General features: G+C 39.5%; 1 protein-coding gene across 2 annotated transcripts; it reads right to left on the reverse strand.

Moving 5' to 3' along the window:
• Positions 1-4,914: 4,914 nt before the first annotated feature.
• nfkbiz (nuclear factor of kappa light polypeptide gene enhancer in B-cells inhibitor, zeta) lies at positions 4,915-15,511 on the reverse strand. 2 transcript variants are annotated; one of them, XM_036557367.1, is made up of 12 exons: positions 15,404-15,511; positions 13,105-13,211; positions 12,819-12,852; positions 12,611-12,708; positions 12,018-12,409; positions 11,735-11,840; positions 10,850-10,996; positions 7,435-7,498; positions 6,964-7,133; positions 6,759-6,869; positions 6,491-6,658; positions 4,915-6,127 (listed from the first exon to the last, which is right to left on the reverse strand). In XM_036557367.1, the coding sequence occupies exons 2-12, from the start codon at positions 13,129-13,131 to the stop codon at positions 6,071-6,073; spliced, it is 1,374 nt and encodes a 457-aa protein (XP_036413260.1). In that variant the 5' UTR covers positions 13,132-13,211; positions 15,404-15,511; the 3' UTR covers positions 4,915-6,070. The 2 variants fall into 2 exon arrangements, with proteins under 2 accessions (XP_036413260.1, XP_036413257.1); XM_036557364.1 differs by lacking the exon at positions 15,404-15,511 and adding an exon at positions 13,873-14,191.
• Positions 15,512-17,954: the final 2,443 nt, after the last annotated feature.

A 17,954-nucleotide genomic window follows, 5' to 3' on the forward strand; every position in this document is an offset into this window, starting at 1 on the left:
ATAATCTTTGTTTATAGAACACTTTTTATACTGGTGGCAGCTCAAAGTGCTTTACAGACAGGAGATAATGCTGTAATAGACAATGACAGATCAAGTTAAAAAGAGAAAAAGGCACTGTGGCCTAGGTAACATGCAATCAGTGAATTCCAATGAATTCCAAGTTGTTTCAGGAAATGAAAGCAGAAAGTCTGTATGTCTGTAATCTGAAGCTCAAGGATTGGTTGTATCATTTGATGTGACTCATCCAGACACATGATGTGGGACGAGAAGGCCAGACTTTAAATCGATGTTCCAATTAATCCTGAAGGTGTTCAGTGGAGTTGAGGTCAGGCTCTGTGTAGGCCACTGAGGTTCCTCCTCACCAAACTCATCAAACCATGTGTTTATGTAGCTCAGTTTGTGCACAGGGGCACAGTCATGGTGCAACAGGAAGAAGTCTTCCACAAACTGTTGCCACAAAATTGGAAGCATGTAATTGTCTAAAATGTCTTTGTATGCTGTAGCATTAACATTACCCTTCACTGGAATTAAGGGGCCCAAACCCTGAAAAACAGAACCAGCCTATTATCCCTACTCCACCAAACTTTACTGTTGGCACTGTGCATTCCTGTAGGTAGCTTTCTCCTGGCATCGCCAAACCAAGATTTATTTATTAAACTATCAGATAGTGAAGCGTGAGTCATCACTCCCGAGAACGTGTTTCCACTGATCCAGAGTCCGGTGGTAATATGCTTTACACCACACCAGCTGATGCCTGGTATTGTGGATAGTGATCTAAGGCTTGTATGCAGCTACTTGGCCATTTAAACCCATTTTATGAAGCTCTTGTTGTACCTTTCTTGTACTGATCTTGTGCAGAGGCAGTTTGGAAGTATAGTGAGTGATGCAACAGAGAATAGGTCATTTATACAAGCTAATGCACTTAGTGACTTTGATGTTCTGAGACACAAAAAGGCTTAAGAGAGCTGAGCTTTGGGTCCAGGCCATTAAAAGGATGTTAAAGTATAATTTTTTGTAGGTTTTCTCTGAGTCACTAAGTTTTGCCAACTCATATAGGTACTCCATATACTTGTAAGTTGTTACGGATACATTAGGCCACACCAAAGAGGACTGGCGATCTGTATATATCTCCCATCTTTTATCCAGGTACACCAGTTATACACCGATGATTCTTGTGATTCCATATATATTCATAGGTACAATATCAAAACATTTTTATTATGTTTTGAACCATTTGAAAACACCAGCTGCTCTTTACAATGTGTGAACATTTTCTGAGGAATGGACCAACAGAAATTATCCAAAATTTGATCCACATATATAACTGTAAGTGTTACATGTTATAAGTGTTACATTAACATACATAGATATTGTATTATTAATTCTTGTTAATAATACATGAATAATAATGATAGTGCTACATTTACATACATTAATGTAAGTGTTTATTTATATTGGAATATTAGTACTACATCAACATACATTAACATTCTTAACTTGTTGTTAATGTATGTGAGAACAAGTTTATTTATGTGTATGTAACAACAAGTTAAGAACGTTTTTTTTTTCCTTCTCTTATCAAGTCTCCCTTTCAGAGATACGTGTGTTTTGTCATGACAGCAACAGTATTTGTGAGCCCTCTGGAACTATCTTGATTTCTGGCTGAATGACTTTGTGATCACTTTGCATGAATGTCACTGGAGCATAGTTAGACCTAAAGCATAATGCAGACAGTTCTATTTATAAACCAACACATTGTTTTAAAATGGCATTTTTTATCCTTCTTTATCAATCTTTGAGGGTAATAAAGGAAAATTTACTAAAAAATCAACTGGACATTGCACAGCATTCCAGAAACGATTTTCTGTGGTGAAAAAAAATTGAATGTGTACAAGGTTAGGTTTGGGGAAAACAAAACACCAGCACCAAAACTTAATCCTTACTGAACTAAAACATGGTGGAGGGAGTTTAATGCTTTAATGGAGCTGCTTTGCTGCCTCACAGCCTTGCAGTCATTGAGGGAGCAATGGATTCCAAACTGTATAAGGAAATTAAATTAGAAAGTAAGGCTATCTGCCTGTGGTCTAAAACTCAAAAGAGGTCAGGTCACACAATGGGACTCACCCAAAATACAGGAGCAGCATGAACAGAAGAAATGCTTTAGAATTCCAAAAGTATACATGAATGGAAGCAGCTTCACAGAGTAATGGGCCTAAATACCAACTATTGCACAGGACTGATCAGTAGCTACAGAATCTGTCAGGCTAGTGATGATAAAGAAGTTTCCACTTGACACCATCTTCTCACAGCTGTATGCGTTAACTGATACGTGTTGTGCAGGAATGTTGTACCATGCAGAAATGCCTGCTTTGCACAGTTAATGCAATTTAAATGGCTGCACTCCGGCTGAGAACAGCCCTTTTCACCTTTTCACCCAAAGATACTTGATAAGGTTGAGTTCAGTCTCGATATGTGATGATAAACTTGGACAGCAAAGATGTTCAGATATTTAGGAGCCCTAAAATGTGTTTGAAAAACATTCCACACAACATCACACTGAGATGTACTGTTGACACTAAGCACGATCACTCTTACGATTAGTCTTATGATGCATGTGCCAAATTCTGACCCTTCTGATCCTGTTCAGCAGGAAGCAAAAGGAAGCTGGAAGAAGGTCCTGTTTTAATGCTTCTGTGTCTACTGGAGCTTTAAGAGCTACAGGCTGACAGCTATTTCCATGTGTTTCCCAATTCAAAGCTCAGTTGAACTCTGATGCAAGAATCCTTGGTCTGCATCATTTATATAATACATGATAGCCACTTGATGCATGATTATTCGAATGTAGTTTATATGAATTTGTATGCACCCAACCACCTGAAAAAAAATGGAAAAAAATGGAAAAAGCAAGGACTAGGAACAGGAGAACAGGTACTAGGAGAACTGAGGTAAACTCAGGCACACAGAATGTAGGGGTTATGACTGGGAGAATAGGGACCAGGACTAGGGATACCTTGGAAAGCAAAGAAGTACAAACAACTGAGAACTGCAGGAAAACAGGCAAGACTTTGCAAAGTACAGGCACTAAATCTTAGAAGGAGGGCTAACATGTCCTTGCACACATGAAGCCAGGCACTGCATCTTTTTAAGATGCCCTTGATGCTACACTATATGTTTAAATGTATGTGGACACCCCTCACAATTATTAAGTTCAGGTTTTACAGCCACATCCATTGCTAACAGGTGTGTAAAATCAAGTACATAACCATACAATTTCCATAAACACACAATGGGTTTGGCAGTAGAATGGGTTGTACTAAAGAGCTCAGTCACTTTAAACGTAGCATTTTCATTGGATGCCACAAGTCATTTCACGAAATTGCTGTCCTGCTGTATCTGCCCTGGTCAACTGTAAGTGCTATTATTGTGAAACCACAAAGCTCATGCAAACTCACAGAGCAGGGCTGCTGAGTGCTCACGCACATAGCGCCTAAAAATCACCTATCCTCTACTACATTATTCACTACAGAGTTCCAAACTGCCTCTGGAAGCAACATCAGCATATTAACTGTGCCTCAGGGGCTTCTTGCAATGAGTTATTTAGCCAAGCAGCAGCATACAAGCCTTAGATCACTATGGGCAATGCTAAGCGTCAGCTGGAGTGGTATAAAACACATCACCACTGGATTCGGGAGTAGTGGAAATGTGTTCTCTGGACTGATGAATCACACCTCTCTATCTGGCAGTCTGATGGATGAATCTGGGCTTGGTGGATGCAAGTAGAACGCTATCTACAGGAATGTACAGTGCCAACAGTAAAGTTTGGTGGAGGAGGTATAATGGTCTGGGGCTGTTTTTCAGGGTTTGGGCTTAGTTCTAGTGAAGGGTACTGTCAGGCAAAGACATTGTAGACAATTATTTGATTCCAACTTTGTGTCAACAGTTTAGGGGAGGCCCTTTCCTGTTCCAGCATGACTGTGCCACTGAGCTTGAGTTTGGTGTGGAGGAACTCCAGTGACCTGCACAGAGCCCTGACCTCAACCCCACAGGGTATCTTTTGGCATAGATTGGAACATTGATTTTGAGTTAAGTCTTCTTGTCTAATGTCGGTGTCTGACATCACAAATGCCTTTTTTTGACTGAATGGGCACAAATTCTCACAGACACACTTCAAAATCTTGTGGAAAACCTTCCAGAAGAGGGGAGGCTTTTTTAACATCCAAGGAGGGCCCAACTCCCCATAAATGCTAATGGATTTGGAATGGGATGTCCAACAAGCACATATAGGTGTGATGTAGTGAGTGATGCAACAGAGCGTAAGTGATTTATACATGCTCTGCACTTCAGCACTCGGTCATCCACTTTGTGCGTTTGTGTGGTCTAACACCTCATAGCTAAGCTGCTCCTACACGCTTCCACAATAATAGCACTTATAGCTGACCAGGGCGGATCTAGCAGGGAAAAAATTTAACAAACTGACTTTTGGCCGTAGTTTCTATCTTTAGACCCCTACACGTAATTGAAGGATAGTGTCCAATTCTATATGGATAACCTAACAATTTGATAGCAAAACCTAAAGGGAGAGTGGAAAAGTCCATTTTTCCTATCCAGAGAGAGTAGGGCCAGTTATGCTGTTTTGGACTTCCCCCATGGATGGTTGAAGCATCGCCAGGATTAGTGACCTCTTCATGACAGGGCAAAACTAGAGAGTTGCTCCATTCCGGAGCCTCCCGAAACTGCAATATATAGATTCATCATTTATGTTAACACATGCATGTAACTGCAACATGCAGTACACCCCAGTTTTCAGTGTCAGTACCAATACCATTTTACTCTGTCTAACATATGCTCCGAAAGTAAGCCCCTCTACAATGATTCTGTATCATTAACTAAAGCAGTATACACAGGAAACAGGGGATGTACATAATCAGGTCTTTATTCAGGATTTTCTTGACTGATGTACAGATATAGCTTATACATAAAAGAAAAATCCAGAAAGTAAAAAAGTCTGACATTTAATTCTCTGTCTATGAGACATACTTCACAACTCCACCAACAGTGTATTTAAGATGTTATAGGTTATATGTATGATTAATTAAAATAGATGTTGATATGTTGTACAATAAATACACAGTAAAAATTCCCTTCACCTTACATGAAAGAGTAATTTCAAATATATTATCCTTAAGATATACTAATAAAGGCAAACAAAACTCATCACGTAGCTAAGGCATTACAACTGTTTTGAGAATTATCTTTTGAGCATTAGTCATATACAATAGATGAGAACAGGTATCACTCTGCCTAACCTGCAGAGGACTTTGGTTCTGGTGTGTGATGTGTTCTAATGTCCTCATATTTAACAGAACCTAATTTCCATTAACTCACTGAACTTAAAAATATAATACAAAAACAGGAAAATAAGAGTTGGGTTGAAACAGAGAGCTAACAAATGGACATCTCCTACTGTACCCATACTTCACATGCAAGCTAATCAGCAACCACTCATCTGATGACATGCTATTTCTGGCTCAGGTGGCATCCAGGACTGCTTGGGAATTCAATCTCGAGCAGATAAAGGAAAGCAGGAAATTGCCAGAGAGCACAAGTCTGATGACAAGCACGAAATGTCTGGGCAAAGGTTGTGTGATCATGCCTACAACTCAGACCTTTTATGGTTGATCTTCCCTTTCCTTCTCTCATCTTGAATTAAATCAAAACAAAACCCAAATATCTAAATACATGCTGAGTAAAATACATATAAACTACTACATATCAAAGTTATAATACAAAACAAACTTTCACTGACCAGAGCCCATCGCAAATGTATTTCACCATCAAACGAATCAAGAAATTGTGACTTCTCTTATTGTTTGACAGTTCTTCTTGACTTCCTACGTTTCACTCTAGCGCTGGGCTCAACCTTCCTTTTTCTCTCAACTACATAGTAGTGAACAAATGTAATTGTTTCATAGAAACAACTGACATCTGCCTTTTACCGGCAAATGAAACTGTACAGAGATCGGACTGCCTGACTGACAGTGTTTCTGACGAACGATCGGTGGTTCGGGTCCTACTCCAGCAGACAAGAGCGAGCTTGAGCGGCACGGCCTTTTAGGATCCGACGCACCTAAAAGAGGGAAAAAAGAAAAGGTGGAAGATGATCAGACCTCAGTAGAAACTGAGCCACACAGCTTATCTCAGGATAGGCTTTAATTTGGATATACTGTGTTTTCTGTAGCATTTGTGTGATTTCTTGACCTTAGCTTTCCAAGTGCAAAAAGCTTTAAGCTAAGAGTCCATTAACTGTTAAGGCTGCAACCAACAGTCGACAAAGTGTTGATATGATGTGACATTTACTTGCTGTAGAATACATGTGATCATTCCGACAGAATGCAGTACAGCACAGCAAATGTAGGGGGTGATACGGTTTCTGTGCTGCTGAGATTCACACATATTTCCGTATGGATTCACAGCTTGTGTGAAGCCTCACCTGATCCCCCACAGGTCCTTCGGGCACCAGCTGAATGGGCTGCTCGTTCTCCAGGTTCTTGGCACTGGGGTCAGCACCTCTCCTCATCAGCAGCTGCACTGCGTGCACCTGCGCCTGCCGACCCTGCTGAGCTGCGGCCACATGGAGTGCTGTGTTCCCGTTATACGCCTGAGAAGGACAAAGAAAGTTTGCTATCGCTATCGCAGCAAAAAGGCACCGAATGGCTAAACAAACATTTTTCTATCTGAACACAATAAAGCTGCCTCACCTTGGCATTAATGACAGCAAAAGAGTTTGGCTGATCCAGGAAAAGTCGCATAAGCTCGACGTTGGCTTCCTCGGCAGCCATGTGCAGGGCAGTGCGTCCGCTTTTGCGATCCTGATGGAAACATGAACAATGTTGAGTGCATGGGAATTTATATTTTTGGCATGATATTTTTTAATTAGCATAGCACTGGAATAGCAGCTCTTACCGCTGTGCCATAGGAGGCACCCATTTGCAAGAGAGTGTTGATACATTCTCCAAGCAGCTTCCTCCTCTGCATCAAAGCTGTAGTTTGGGGAGACTGGGGTGCCCCTATGCGGCTCAGCTCCTGGACCACTGCATTGTGGGAGAGGACAGCAATGTGAAGGGCGGTGAGACCTAAAACAGAGAGAAAAAAATGAACAAAGCTGTGCAGTGTGTCTAGCATTAAATGAAGTATAACAGAATATTACACAAATCTACCTCATGACAGTACATAGGACAATCAGAACAAAATGTAGGTCAGAATCTACAGATGCTGCTTGCTTGCAAATGAATCATACTTTTCACACTGCGTCAGAAGTTGCAACATTTATTTTTAAAATATATCACCACGAGACAGACAATGGACTAACTTGCTGCAACACATCTGTATATTGATGTTTGACGTGTTTTACGTAGGCTTGACTTAATTACTTACCATCATAGTCGACTGCCTCAACGTTCACCTTCTGGCCGCTGTTCACCGCACACTTTTGGATGGCCTGTGTGGAGACACAATCATGAAGAAGGTTATGAACATGTTTTGTTCCTTACAGAAACTTTCTGAACCTCTTACAACTGAATAATCTCAACTGTGTATGACTTATGACCGTGTGTGATTAGGAGACTTCACTGAAAAAGGTGCTACATTGAATTCACATTTCCACATGAATATATTGCATCAGCACTAGTGATACTGATACTCCATCCGATACTGATACTGAAACCATGAGTATCGGCTGACGCTAAGCCAATATTTTTTGTTTGAAAACCACTAAACTTTAGAATGAGCTGTTTTTTGATGGAAGCACCTCACTTCATATAAGCATCCAAAAGAAGACTGTGATGCTGAAGCTACTCGATCACTCTACTAAACCCACAGGAAGAAATCCACAGCTAATAACATCACATCACACAGTGTGAGTGTATGCTGTTTCAGGATAGATTTGTTACAAGACTGGATCAGATTCATTTTTTATCTCCAACATCCTTTTCAGCATTTTCTGCTGATATGATACCCATCAGTACTGATATGTCGTGTCATCAGCACAATCGTTACTAAAACTATTACTAGGTCAACCTTTAAACTTTTGTTGATGTAATATATTTTCACTATCAGACTCCATTCCAAGTTCATCTTTGTTGTCAATTATTTGTTGTCAAGGTCAATTATGAAAAAAAGTCAATACGCTGGTGTAATGTTGATGTAATTTTGCTGTCGGGAATCCATTTTTGTTTTTTGTTTTTTAAACAACTTTTATGGCTTAATTTAAAAAGCTGCCCTTCACATTGTGTGAAACGCTGATCATGATTGGACCAATAGAAATGGTCCAAAATAACTTCTTGTTACTTGTTACTCCTATTAAAAGTTAAATCTGTGCAAACAAATGTTTTATAAATGAAGCTTTCCTGTGAAGTTACTGGTTTGGAGAGGCTTTATTCTAACAGCGACTATATTTTATTCATGTGGAAATAAAATACACGTGAAACAAATGAATTCAATGCATTACTTTTCATCAGTCAAGCTGGAAATAAATAAAGGCCGTTAGACTTGCTGTGATTCCACACTGGGAATTTTTCTGTGTTCTCTTTTCAGTAATTTAGGCAAACAAACAAAGGGTTAATGATTAGGGCAGAGTTTGCGTGCCAAGTTCAGTGCACGGTTAATGGTTGATATCTGTAGAGATGTTTGTCTCTGAGCTTTGAAAGGGAGTTGGGCTGTGGAACCAGTTTTGCAGGATGAGGGGATTTTCTGACTGCTGCTTTAAGGAAATGAACTTAAGTTAGTAGTTAGGAGGAAGCTGTTTCGAGATGCTAAAAAAAACAACGAAATACTGATAACGTGAAAGGCAGAGAGAGAGAGAGAGAGTGAGAGAGAGAGCATAATATGTCAGAGAAAAACAAGTTTATACAGTAATGTTTGATTTATATCTCAAACTTTATAATTAGTTTGGTGCATTTCTAAGTCTTTCAAATGCGCTTTGCTCAGCCCGGTTCAATGTTAGATAAGAACACAGACAGTTGAGATTATGGGATGTTTTGTGGTTAAGATTTATAACCAGTTTACAACTGAAGATAAAGAATCATTAACAGTTCTTGTTAACAATTGTACTGCAGTCATACTGTTAATCATTCTTTTATTCAGAAGTACAGATTTGCATGCCGTGTGGTAGCTCAGGGGCACTGTGAGGAACACAAAGAGCCTTGAGTTCAAATACTGGCCGCTAAGTTAAACTCCATATTTCAATACTATATTCTAAAAATACTCTGTCTAATATAGATTTATATGTAGATAATACAGTGGGGTCCCAAAAATCTAAGGCCACTAGTTAGTACAGTTCTATTTTGCATTCTTGTCAAATTTATTTAAATGATATATTATCAGCATAACAGTTTTACTGAAAAGTAGAATCTTTTAAATATTTATACAACTTTTCAGACCGTCCCTTTTTTTGTTTTAATGATGATGATTAAATCCACCCGAGAGCTGTGGTTTAATGAAATCATTAATATTCAAGAAAATGTACTTTATGTACTGTGATCTAAACAGTCACACAGAAATAGTGCAGAATCTTAACTACTTCTTAATTTTATTTGTCATAAATGTTTTTGTTTTAAGTTTAACATTTTCAAACTTTTTAGGTTTAAATGAAAAAAATAACAGATTTTCAATGTAGTATCCGACTTCTGGACCTCACTTTACAGGCATTATGTTATTTTAAGTGCTGTATCTTTTAAACATTTTTATACTACTTAAACACTATATTATGTAATAAAATATAGTATAACCCATACTTCATAACGTGTGTTGAAAATATTATGTTTCTTAGATATATATATTTTGAAGCATTGTGATTTTTTTAACTAGGGATGGCGTAACAAGTTTTCTTTTCTGATACCGATACCGATACTGAAGCCTTGAGCACTGGCTGATACCAATCAGATACTTCTCTAAAAGCTGCTAACTGAGCTATTTTTAACTGAAGCACTTCAAACATCTCAAAGTCTGAAAGGCTGTCTTTCTTAAACCTCTCAAACACTCTTTCACAGAAAGAAATACAAAGTGGACAACATCATATAATGTGAGTGTGTGCTATTTCAGGATCGATTTGTTACAGAATTGAATCAGACTCGTTATTATTCCTTAAGATATATGTCCCATTGAAACAGATATACCATTTCTGTTTTTAAACTATACTTGTATTGTACTCTATATAATATTAAAATAAATTATTATGTTATCTGAACTTATTACTCTACTCAAACTGCCCTTCTGCTTCCATGTTGTTCCGTGAGCTGGCGGCAGTCTGAGAATTTGTTCTGTATTGTTTGGTTAACCTTAACGTATACTGCACGTGTTTGACTAGGTGGGTTGTTTGAAGTTGTGCAGTGCTGTTTATTTGATAATACATGTGAAGTGTGGCAATGTGTATGAGTAAGTCTAAGAAAGAGAGAAAGTTAGTGAAAGAGAAAGAGGGAGATAGTTAGAGGCAAAATTTAACATCTGTCCCATGTCTGAGCGATTAGCAAAGTGAGTTGCGTTTGTACACGCCATGTTCAACATTAAACAGAGTGTGAATGAGAGCAAGTTAATAAAAAGGAACCGGATTTAATGATGACTCATGGCTTGATGATTCAGAGGAAAGGAGAAAGAAGAAAATAGGGGAAGGGCAGGGAGAAGAGAGTAAGTGTGAGTGCTGAAGAAGTCATTTCATTTTAAATAAAGAGTGAACATATAAAAATGAAACATACTGGAACATGTTATCAATACATAACAAAATACAGATGAGATATATTGTAATGTATTTTCAAATACATTCCATTTTTATATGGGTGGGTGGAGGGGGTCTTACCTGTAAGGTCAGGGTGTGGCCTTTCTCAGCACACACGTGTAGTGGGGATCGGCCCCAACAGTCAACAGTGTTCAATTGGGCTCCTAGAGACAGGAGGTCTTGAGCAATCAGGTGCTGGTTGGCTGCCACACTCACTTGGAACGCGCTCTGGGTTGAAAAAGAAAGAGAAATATGTCAATATTCATCACTTACTATCAAGCCTTTTCCTGCTTTGCCTGCTTGAACTGGCTGATCAGCTTTCTTGCCTCCTAACTGGCGATACCTAGATGCTTGGGCTCAAATAAACAAACATTACTCACTGCTGCCCTCTAAAGGTGTTATAGTCAACAGTCAGAACTTTTGTTGCTTTCAAAAAAATTTGCCTTATGTTATTTACAATTATTTGCCTTAAGTCAACTAATGAAAATGTATCCAACTGTTTTCTGTTTGTTCTGACAAAAACATGAAACTGTGAAACCTAACAACTGTGGAAAATAATTGCAAATAGGTGAATAATAATTATAATAGGCCTATGTGCTACCATGTCAAAGCATTTTATTGATAATAACAAAAAAAACCATATATTTTGTTACATGTTGTCTGCTGTTAGTGACCCAGCACCTACAGTTAGCATAAACTGACCCACACTGTGCCATGACAGTGTAAAACAGTCAAGGCATTTAGTATAAAAACAAAGTAATGAAATATACGTTGTTATATTTTGTGGTTAAGGTAAGGCAGAGAGGTGCAAATAAGGTCACATTTAAAGCTTAACAAACCCAGTCACAGCAGGAGGGGAAGATTAGGATATCTTTTACATTTACTGCCATTACCTGACATTAGATAGGCTTATCACACTTCATTTGAAGTGAGAGTGAAGTACTTGAGAATAACTTCACTAAGTACCTGATTGTTATGTTCCTTCAGATCAAGCATGCCAATGTCAGCCATTTTCTTTGCAAGGACATAGGCCAGAGCTCTCCTCCCCTGGGCCACTGCAATGTGAAGGAACCTGGAATCATAGTGACTACAAATGAGTAAATGTCACCCTTCAATTTCCATAAGATTATCTCTGCATGAATGCCAAATTTCTCATTTAATAGTGAGGTTAAGGTGAGTGCATCTCAAGAATGTTTTACTTATCTACATCTTTACGTCTCAGACAAAGCTAGGAAATTTAACAACTCACGTGTCTCCATCTCCATCCCTGGAGGTGAGGTCCAGAGGGGTTAAGCCAGCCAGCTTCTCCTCCTCTTGCTGGATCTGCCACTGGAAGAAAGAAACCGGAGGAGCCGGAGGAGTCGATCCACCGGACCCAAACCCATGCTGTGGACTCGGGATTTGGAACGGGGACATGTATGGGCTCTCTGTAACCTGGGACAGCTGGCAGCTGCTGTAAAAGGGGCTGGGTTCTGGAGTGTAGGGGGTGGGCATGGGCTCCTGTAGCTCTGGAGGTGGAGGTGTACTGCCCTGCACTTTCACAGACTCAATAGACAGCCCTCCATTGATGAAGAGGTCACCAAGTCCATTACAGATGTTTTGGTCTTTCAGGACATTCTCACTGGCAAGTTGGCAAGGAGACTAGAAAAGACAAGACAAAAGATCTGGTCTATGTTTTTGTACAAAAAGGTAAATTTCTTGCTGGAAATCAAGCACTGGTAGTAGAATGTTTTCTATAACACATGGAATATATTTGTCAACTACAATGGTGGCTAGTTAAAATTATTATTTTCCATGTGAAAAAATAAAAATGTCTCCTATTATCTCACATAGGATAATTACCAGAATATTGTTTTGCGCTGTAGCAGGCCTTTTAACGACAGGATGAGGCAAGACACTCTCTGCTGGCCTTTTTCCACACTTGAGCAAGGAAGTAATGGCTAAAAAAAAAAGCAAATCATCTCATTAGTCCTCATGCACCTATTAAACATCATGATTACCATCTTTGTAGGTTCTTCAAAGCAATAGTGTGGTTTGCATTGCAAATTACCTGGGAATTCAATTTCGTTTTTATGCTGCTGTTCCTGTAAAGAAATGAAGCGAATTTATGAACATGCCATAAGAGTATTTTTTATAGTAGGAATTTGGGAAGATAAACCTAACTGTCAAACAAGATAAGACATCTGGAATTTCTTGTGATAACCAGCATGCAAATGTTGAAGTGTTGGAAGATGTGTCTAATAGTCAGTTGGGAGTTTCAGATAAAGCTTCTACACATCAGACAGTGATGAGAAACAGCTCATTATTTAAATCAGACACTGTGAGGAAGCGCCTACCTGTACTTCGCTGTTCCGTTTCTGCATAATGAGCTCCTTGACTGTGTTCTTCACTCGTACACCCTGGTACCGACGCAGCAGTCCTGAACTGTCCTGGTGAGCCTCCACTACAGAGGAAAATACGCGTCATCTTAAGTAGCCGAAACATCATATATACACACTACACTACAATCTATGTAGAAATAAATGTAAAAAAGTCACATCTAGTAATAATATGATCATATTTACAACAATACTTGCATTAGTATATCAATAACAACAAAAAATCACATAATGAATAATAATTATAACCCAATATTTACATTGTTTTTGTTTTTATTTCTTGTCAGAACCAGTGATAAATGTGTCTATCATAATAAACAAATATTCAGTACAAAATAATATTCAAGCTTTAATAGTTAACGTTAGTTTTCAATAGGAATGAACTGTTGACAGCTGAGGTATTGCTTTAACGCACTGAAAAATGTTATTTTGCCATTTCTTCCTAACTTTTCCTCTTTAGTCAAGTCTATTTTAGTGTTTTTTTGTTTTGTTTTGTTATTTTTTTAATGCCAGCTTTGCTGACTTAACGTTACTGTTCCGAGTTTAACTGATTGCTCCAGACAGGAGCCAGATTACCAACTTTTTAACAGATTTTTACAGTATAGGTCAAGTTTTTAAACTCACATCACTGCTCAAACGATATATTTCATTATAAATATTACTTTTAAGGTATTTATTGGACGTTTTAAGGTATATTTTAAGGTCATCTAAGACCGAGTACGGTACCGTTGGCGCCGGATAGTCCGCTGTCTGTGAGCGGCGGGCTCGCCGCGCTGCTCCAGCTCCTCTCAGACTCCCCCGGAGACCACGGAGACTGCTGACCGTTACAGTTGCTCGGCTCGGAGGGGGAGGAGCAGCCATAAAATGACCAGAGGTGGACTGGACTGGTCATAACATCTGCGTCCGTGTCGACAAAGCCCGAATAGCCCTCGGAAACTCGGTCAATAATCATCTTGCTCGCTTTGACACACTCCCTCGTCAAACCGACTGACACACCTTCGCGAACTGTGGAGGGAAAAAGTCCCCGAGCCTATTTAAGGCGGCTATCCCGGCCTACTAACGGCAGGTAACGAAGTCAGAGACACCAATGGTAGAGGAGAAATGAATGACTGACAGCCTTGTTGACCAATAGGAATTCACTTTCACCCCGCCCAGTCCTTTAGACACGCCCATCGCGTGTTCTCGTTGGCTGTGTCCGAAACTGAAGGCGCTGTCTCGATGCCTTGCTGCCTTCGCTGTCTCATAAGTCAGTGCCTAAGAATGCAGTGTTTTCTGCTATTCTTTCTAACCGTATCGGCGCGGACACAGAGGATTTTGGGATATGGCACCGAAGGATACAGCTACACTGCCTTCAAAAACACGGCCGAACGGAGGAACCTCAGCAGGCAGCGTTTATACAAGCATTACTACTTATGAATACTGTGTTTAATTCTCTCCGGTGTAGTGCTGGTTCAGTTCGATTCAGTTAAGCGAACCGATTTGTTCGAATAGTCCGCTTCAAGACGTGATTTTAGTAGGTTAAATTGTGATTTGTAATTATTTTGTGCTATAAGAACCCATATAACTCACCAATGAGTGAGTGCCTTCCTGCCTCAGAATACTGTATGCGTTCTCCCCGGTGTAGTGCTGGTTCAGTTCGATTCAGTTAAGTGAACCGGTTCGTTCGAATAGTCCGTTTCAGGTTGTGACTCTAAGAGGTCAAATTGTGATTTATGATTATTTTGTGTTGTAAAAACCCACATAACCCGCAAGCAAACACAGCGCAGGTGCTACACAAAAGTTTAATTCACACGTGAATCTGTTGAGATTATTTATTGAAAGAACCGATTCAAAAGAACGATTCACTCACGAGTCGGACAGACTTCAGAGTGCTGTATTCGTTTTGAAGGGATTTACTCCAAATGTTTGTCACGACGATGTGATATTTGCTCATTTATTCACATTTAGATAAATAATTCACGAATTTCGAAGCCCAGTCTAGAGTTTTAGTGTTGCGGTTTAGTCTCAAGTTAGTTTCGACATTTTTCTGTTGCAATAGAGTGCAATTCACAACGTGGCAAGCTGGTTTATGGCTAGACAAGATCTAAACTAGTTTGAATCTAGGCAAATTCCTGTGGACAACAACAGCAGCAACCATTTCAAACTGAATGCTGTCAGTTAAAAGCATTTCTCACCAGTGAGCACGTATGCTTTGCATCTCTAACCGTAAATTGACTGGATCTTTTTTAAAAGAAAGAAATATCTGGATCAGGCCTACCTGAAGACTCATGCTTCGTCTCTGTACAGCGTTATTTCCACATCCAGCATGGGTAAAACCTTGTTAATATGTTCAAACGCGTTTAAACCGAACTCAGAGAATGTCTAAGACGAAATGAAACCCCTTTAATTTAATGAGTCACTTTTTGGACATGCTCTGGTTGTTCAGGAACTTTCAGTAAGGGAATTCCCAAAGCTACAGCCCAACAAGGAGAACTCAGTATTTAAATGTTTTGACAGATCACTTCACTCATGAAACTTTGGGAGTATTTGTATGCTGTAGGGAAAGATATTATTTTTCATTTTCTTTATGTTTGTGGTCTGCCCTTAATGACAGGATGGACACTCCACTGTATTGCAAGGCCATACACACCAAACAGCCATAACATTAAAACCACCTCCTTGTTTCCACACTCATTGTCCATTTTATCAGCTCCACTTACCATATAGGAGCACTTTGTAGCTCTACAATTACAGACTGTACTCCATCTGTTTCCCTATACTTTGTAAGCCCCCTTTCACCTTGTTCTTCAGAGGTCAGGACCCCCATGGACCCTCACAGAGCAGGTACTATTTGGGTGGTGGATCATTCTCAGCAGTGCAGTAACACTGACGTGGTGGTGGTGTGTTAGTGTGTGTTGTGCTGGTACGAGTGGATCAGACACAGCAGTGCTGCTGGAGTTTTTAAACACCTCAGTGTCACTGCTGGACTGAAAGCGTCCTGTGACCACTGATGAAGGACTAGAGGATGACCAGCACAAACTGTGCTGCAACAGATGAGCTACAGTCTCTGACTTTACATCTACAAGGTGGACTGACAAGGTAGGAGTGTCTAAAAGAGTGGACAGTGAGTGGACGCAGTGTTTAAAACCTCCTGCTGCACTGCTGTGTCTGATCCACTAGTACCAGCACAACACACACTAACACGCCACCACGTCAGTGAAAGTAGAAACAAGTATCAGCACTTTCTCATCAACACTTTAGCGCCATCTGGCGGTGTTGGTAATTAGGCTATTTACCTCGAGTAAGAACTGTTCACAGTAGTGATAATGGGAACCACAAGTCTGCTCTCTTACAGAAAGTTATTACACGAAATGGTTACAAATATGTCACCAAATGCCTGAGATACTGTTTTGCCATAGTTTTGAGAGAAGTTGTTTATGAGTCCATTTATGGCAGAGGTATATGCAGGATGTTGTAAGGCAAAATAGTCCCTATAGAAATCTTTTCCTGCCAAATTTGCCATTATTTTTGAACCATTAACATCATTATATATACACATGTGTAGATTCATTGATCAATTTGGCTCACCAAAGAAATGGCTAGTTATGCTCAAAGACATAACAACCCCTGGTTCCTATCACCACCATTAAAAGACACCCATCTCTGTAAGTTTCTCTACAATCATCCATTCCACATCAAACCACTCCAGACGACTTTGTTTACACCTTAACGACTGAAAAGCACTGCTGAATTTCCCTTTAAATTAAAGTTCAAATGGGTTACTAGCTTAAAGTTAACAAATAACTGCTCAACGTGACATTTTATTTTCAAAAGTGCATTCAAAAACATAGAAAATCAGTGTGAAATAAATAAAAAAACGATTTCAAATGCAACACAGAATGCTGTTAGCTGACACACTGTAGTGAACAACTGAATTTACACAAAACCAATATGTACAATGTAATCGTTGTATCAGTATGTCCAGTCTACGAAGATGCTGAAAAATATCAAAGGTAAACCCTACATCCTTTTAACGTATAGTCATAGAACTGTAACATTCACAAGTTACAGGAAAGGAAAAGTTTATTAAGTGCAGTAAATAAGCTACAAGTTGGCACTCTTTGTATGCAAGGGTGTTACGTATCTCAATGACTGAGTTTTGAAGCCGTTATGTACATTCTAATGTGTTCATCTGCTAAATGCATGAATCTGCACACTTGTATGTTTGGGAGCAGAAAGTACTTCTGCATTCACTAGATGGGACGGGCTAAGCTGACATTTAAAAAACTGATCTCAGATGACTCAGACTTTTCTCAGACTGAAGGTCAAGGCTACCCTTGGTTTATTTCTTGGCTTCAATGGTGACGAGAAGGCTGGGTATATTTTCAAACAACATGAAAATATTTAAACATGGTTGTCAGAGCTAACCTCAGGGGCTGCTATCAATAAGCACCTTCAAAGTAGGAGTGTTGAGCTAGCATTTGTTGTGGCAACTAGGACTGTCATTAAAGTGAAGAAATCCAGTCCTACATCCTCGCTCCCACGCTCAGATTCTTCATGAACATAGAACCAGATGTCTTCACAGAGGTAATGCCAGAAACACAAAGGCAAGTCTCACCTAAAACTGCTAAGTGGTGGTCCCTTTTAGCCACTTTAGCATCTTCTGGGTGACATATTCCTTTTAAATGCTATCTAGAAAGGACAGTCTTAAAGAAATGGTTTAGTTAAAATCTAATTTGCACAGTTTTCCACTTAAGCAAGATGTAACTTATCAGCCAAGACGTCCAAATTGTACTTCTTTAGTTTAGCACTGGAACTATAAAGCTAAT

Source organism: Colossoma macropomum, unplaced genomic scaffold (assembly GCF_904425465.1).
Source record: "Colossoma macropomum unplaced genomic scaffold, Colossoma_macropomum, whole genome shotgun sequence".
Classification (NCBI taxonomy): domain Eukaryota; kingdom Metazoa; phylum Chordata; class Actinopteri; order Characiformes; family Serrasalmidae; genus Colossoma; species Colossoma macropomum.

Bases quoted from the DNA above. Each gene is read 5' to 3' on its own strand.
- nfkbiz (XM_036557364.1), bottom strand. From the start codon at position 14,098: ATGATTATTGACCGAGTTTCCGAGGGCTATTCGGGCTTTGTCGACACG. The intron at 13,212-13,872 runs GTACCGTACTCG...TTTCCTCTGTAG, and splicing joins CGGACTATCCGGCGCCAACG to TGGAGGCTCACCAGGACAGT. The intron at 12,709-12,818 runs GTAATTTGCAAT...TTTTTTTTTTAG, and splicing joins AAACGAAATTGAATTCCCAG to CCATTACTTCCTTGCTCAAG.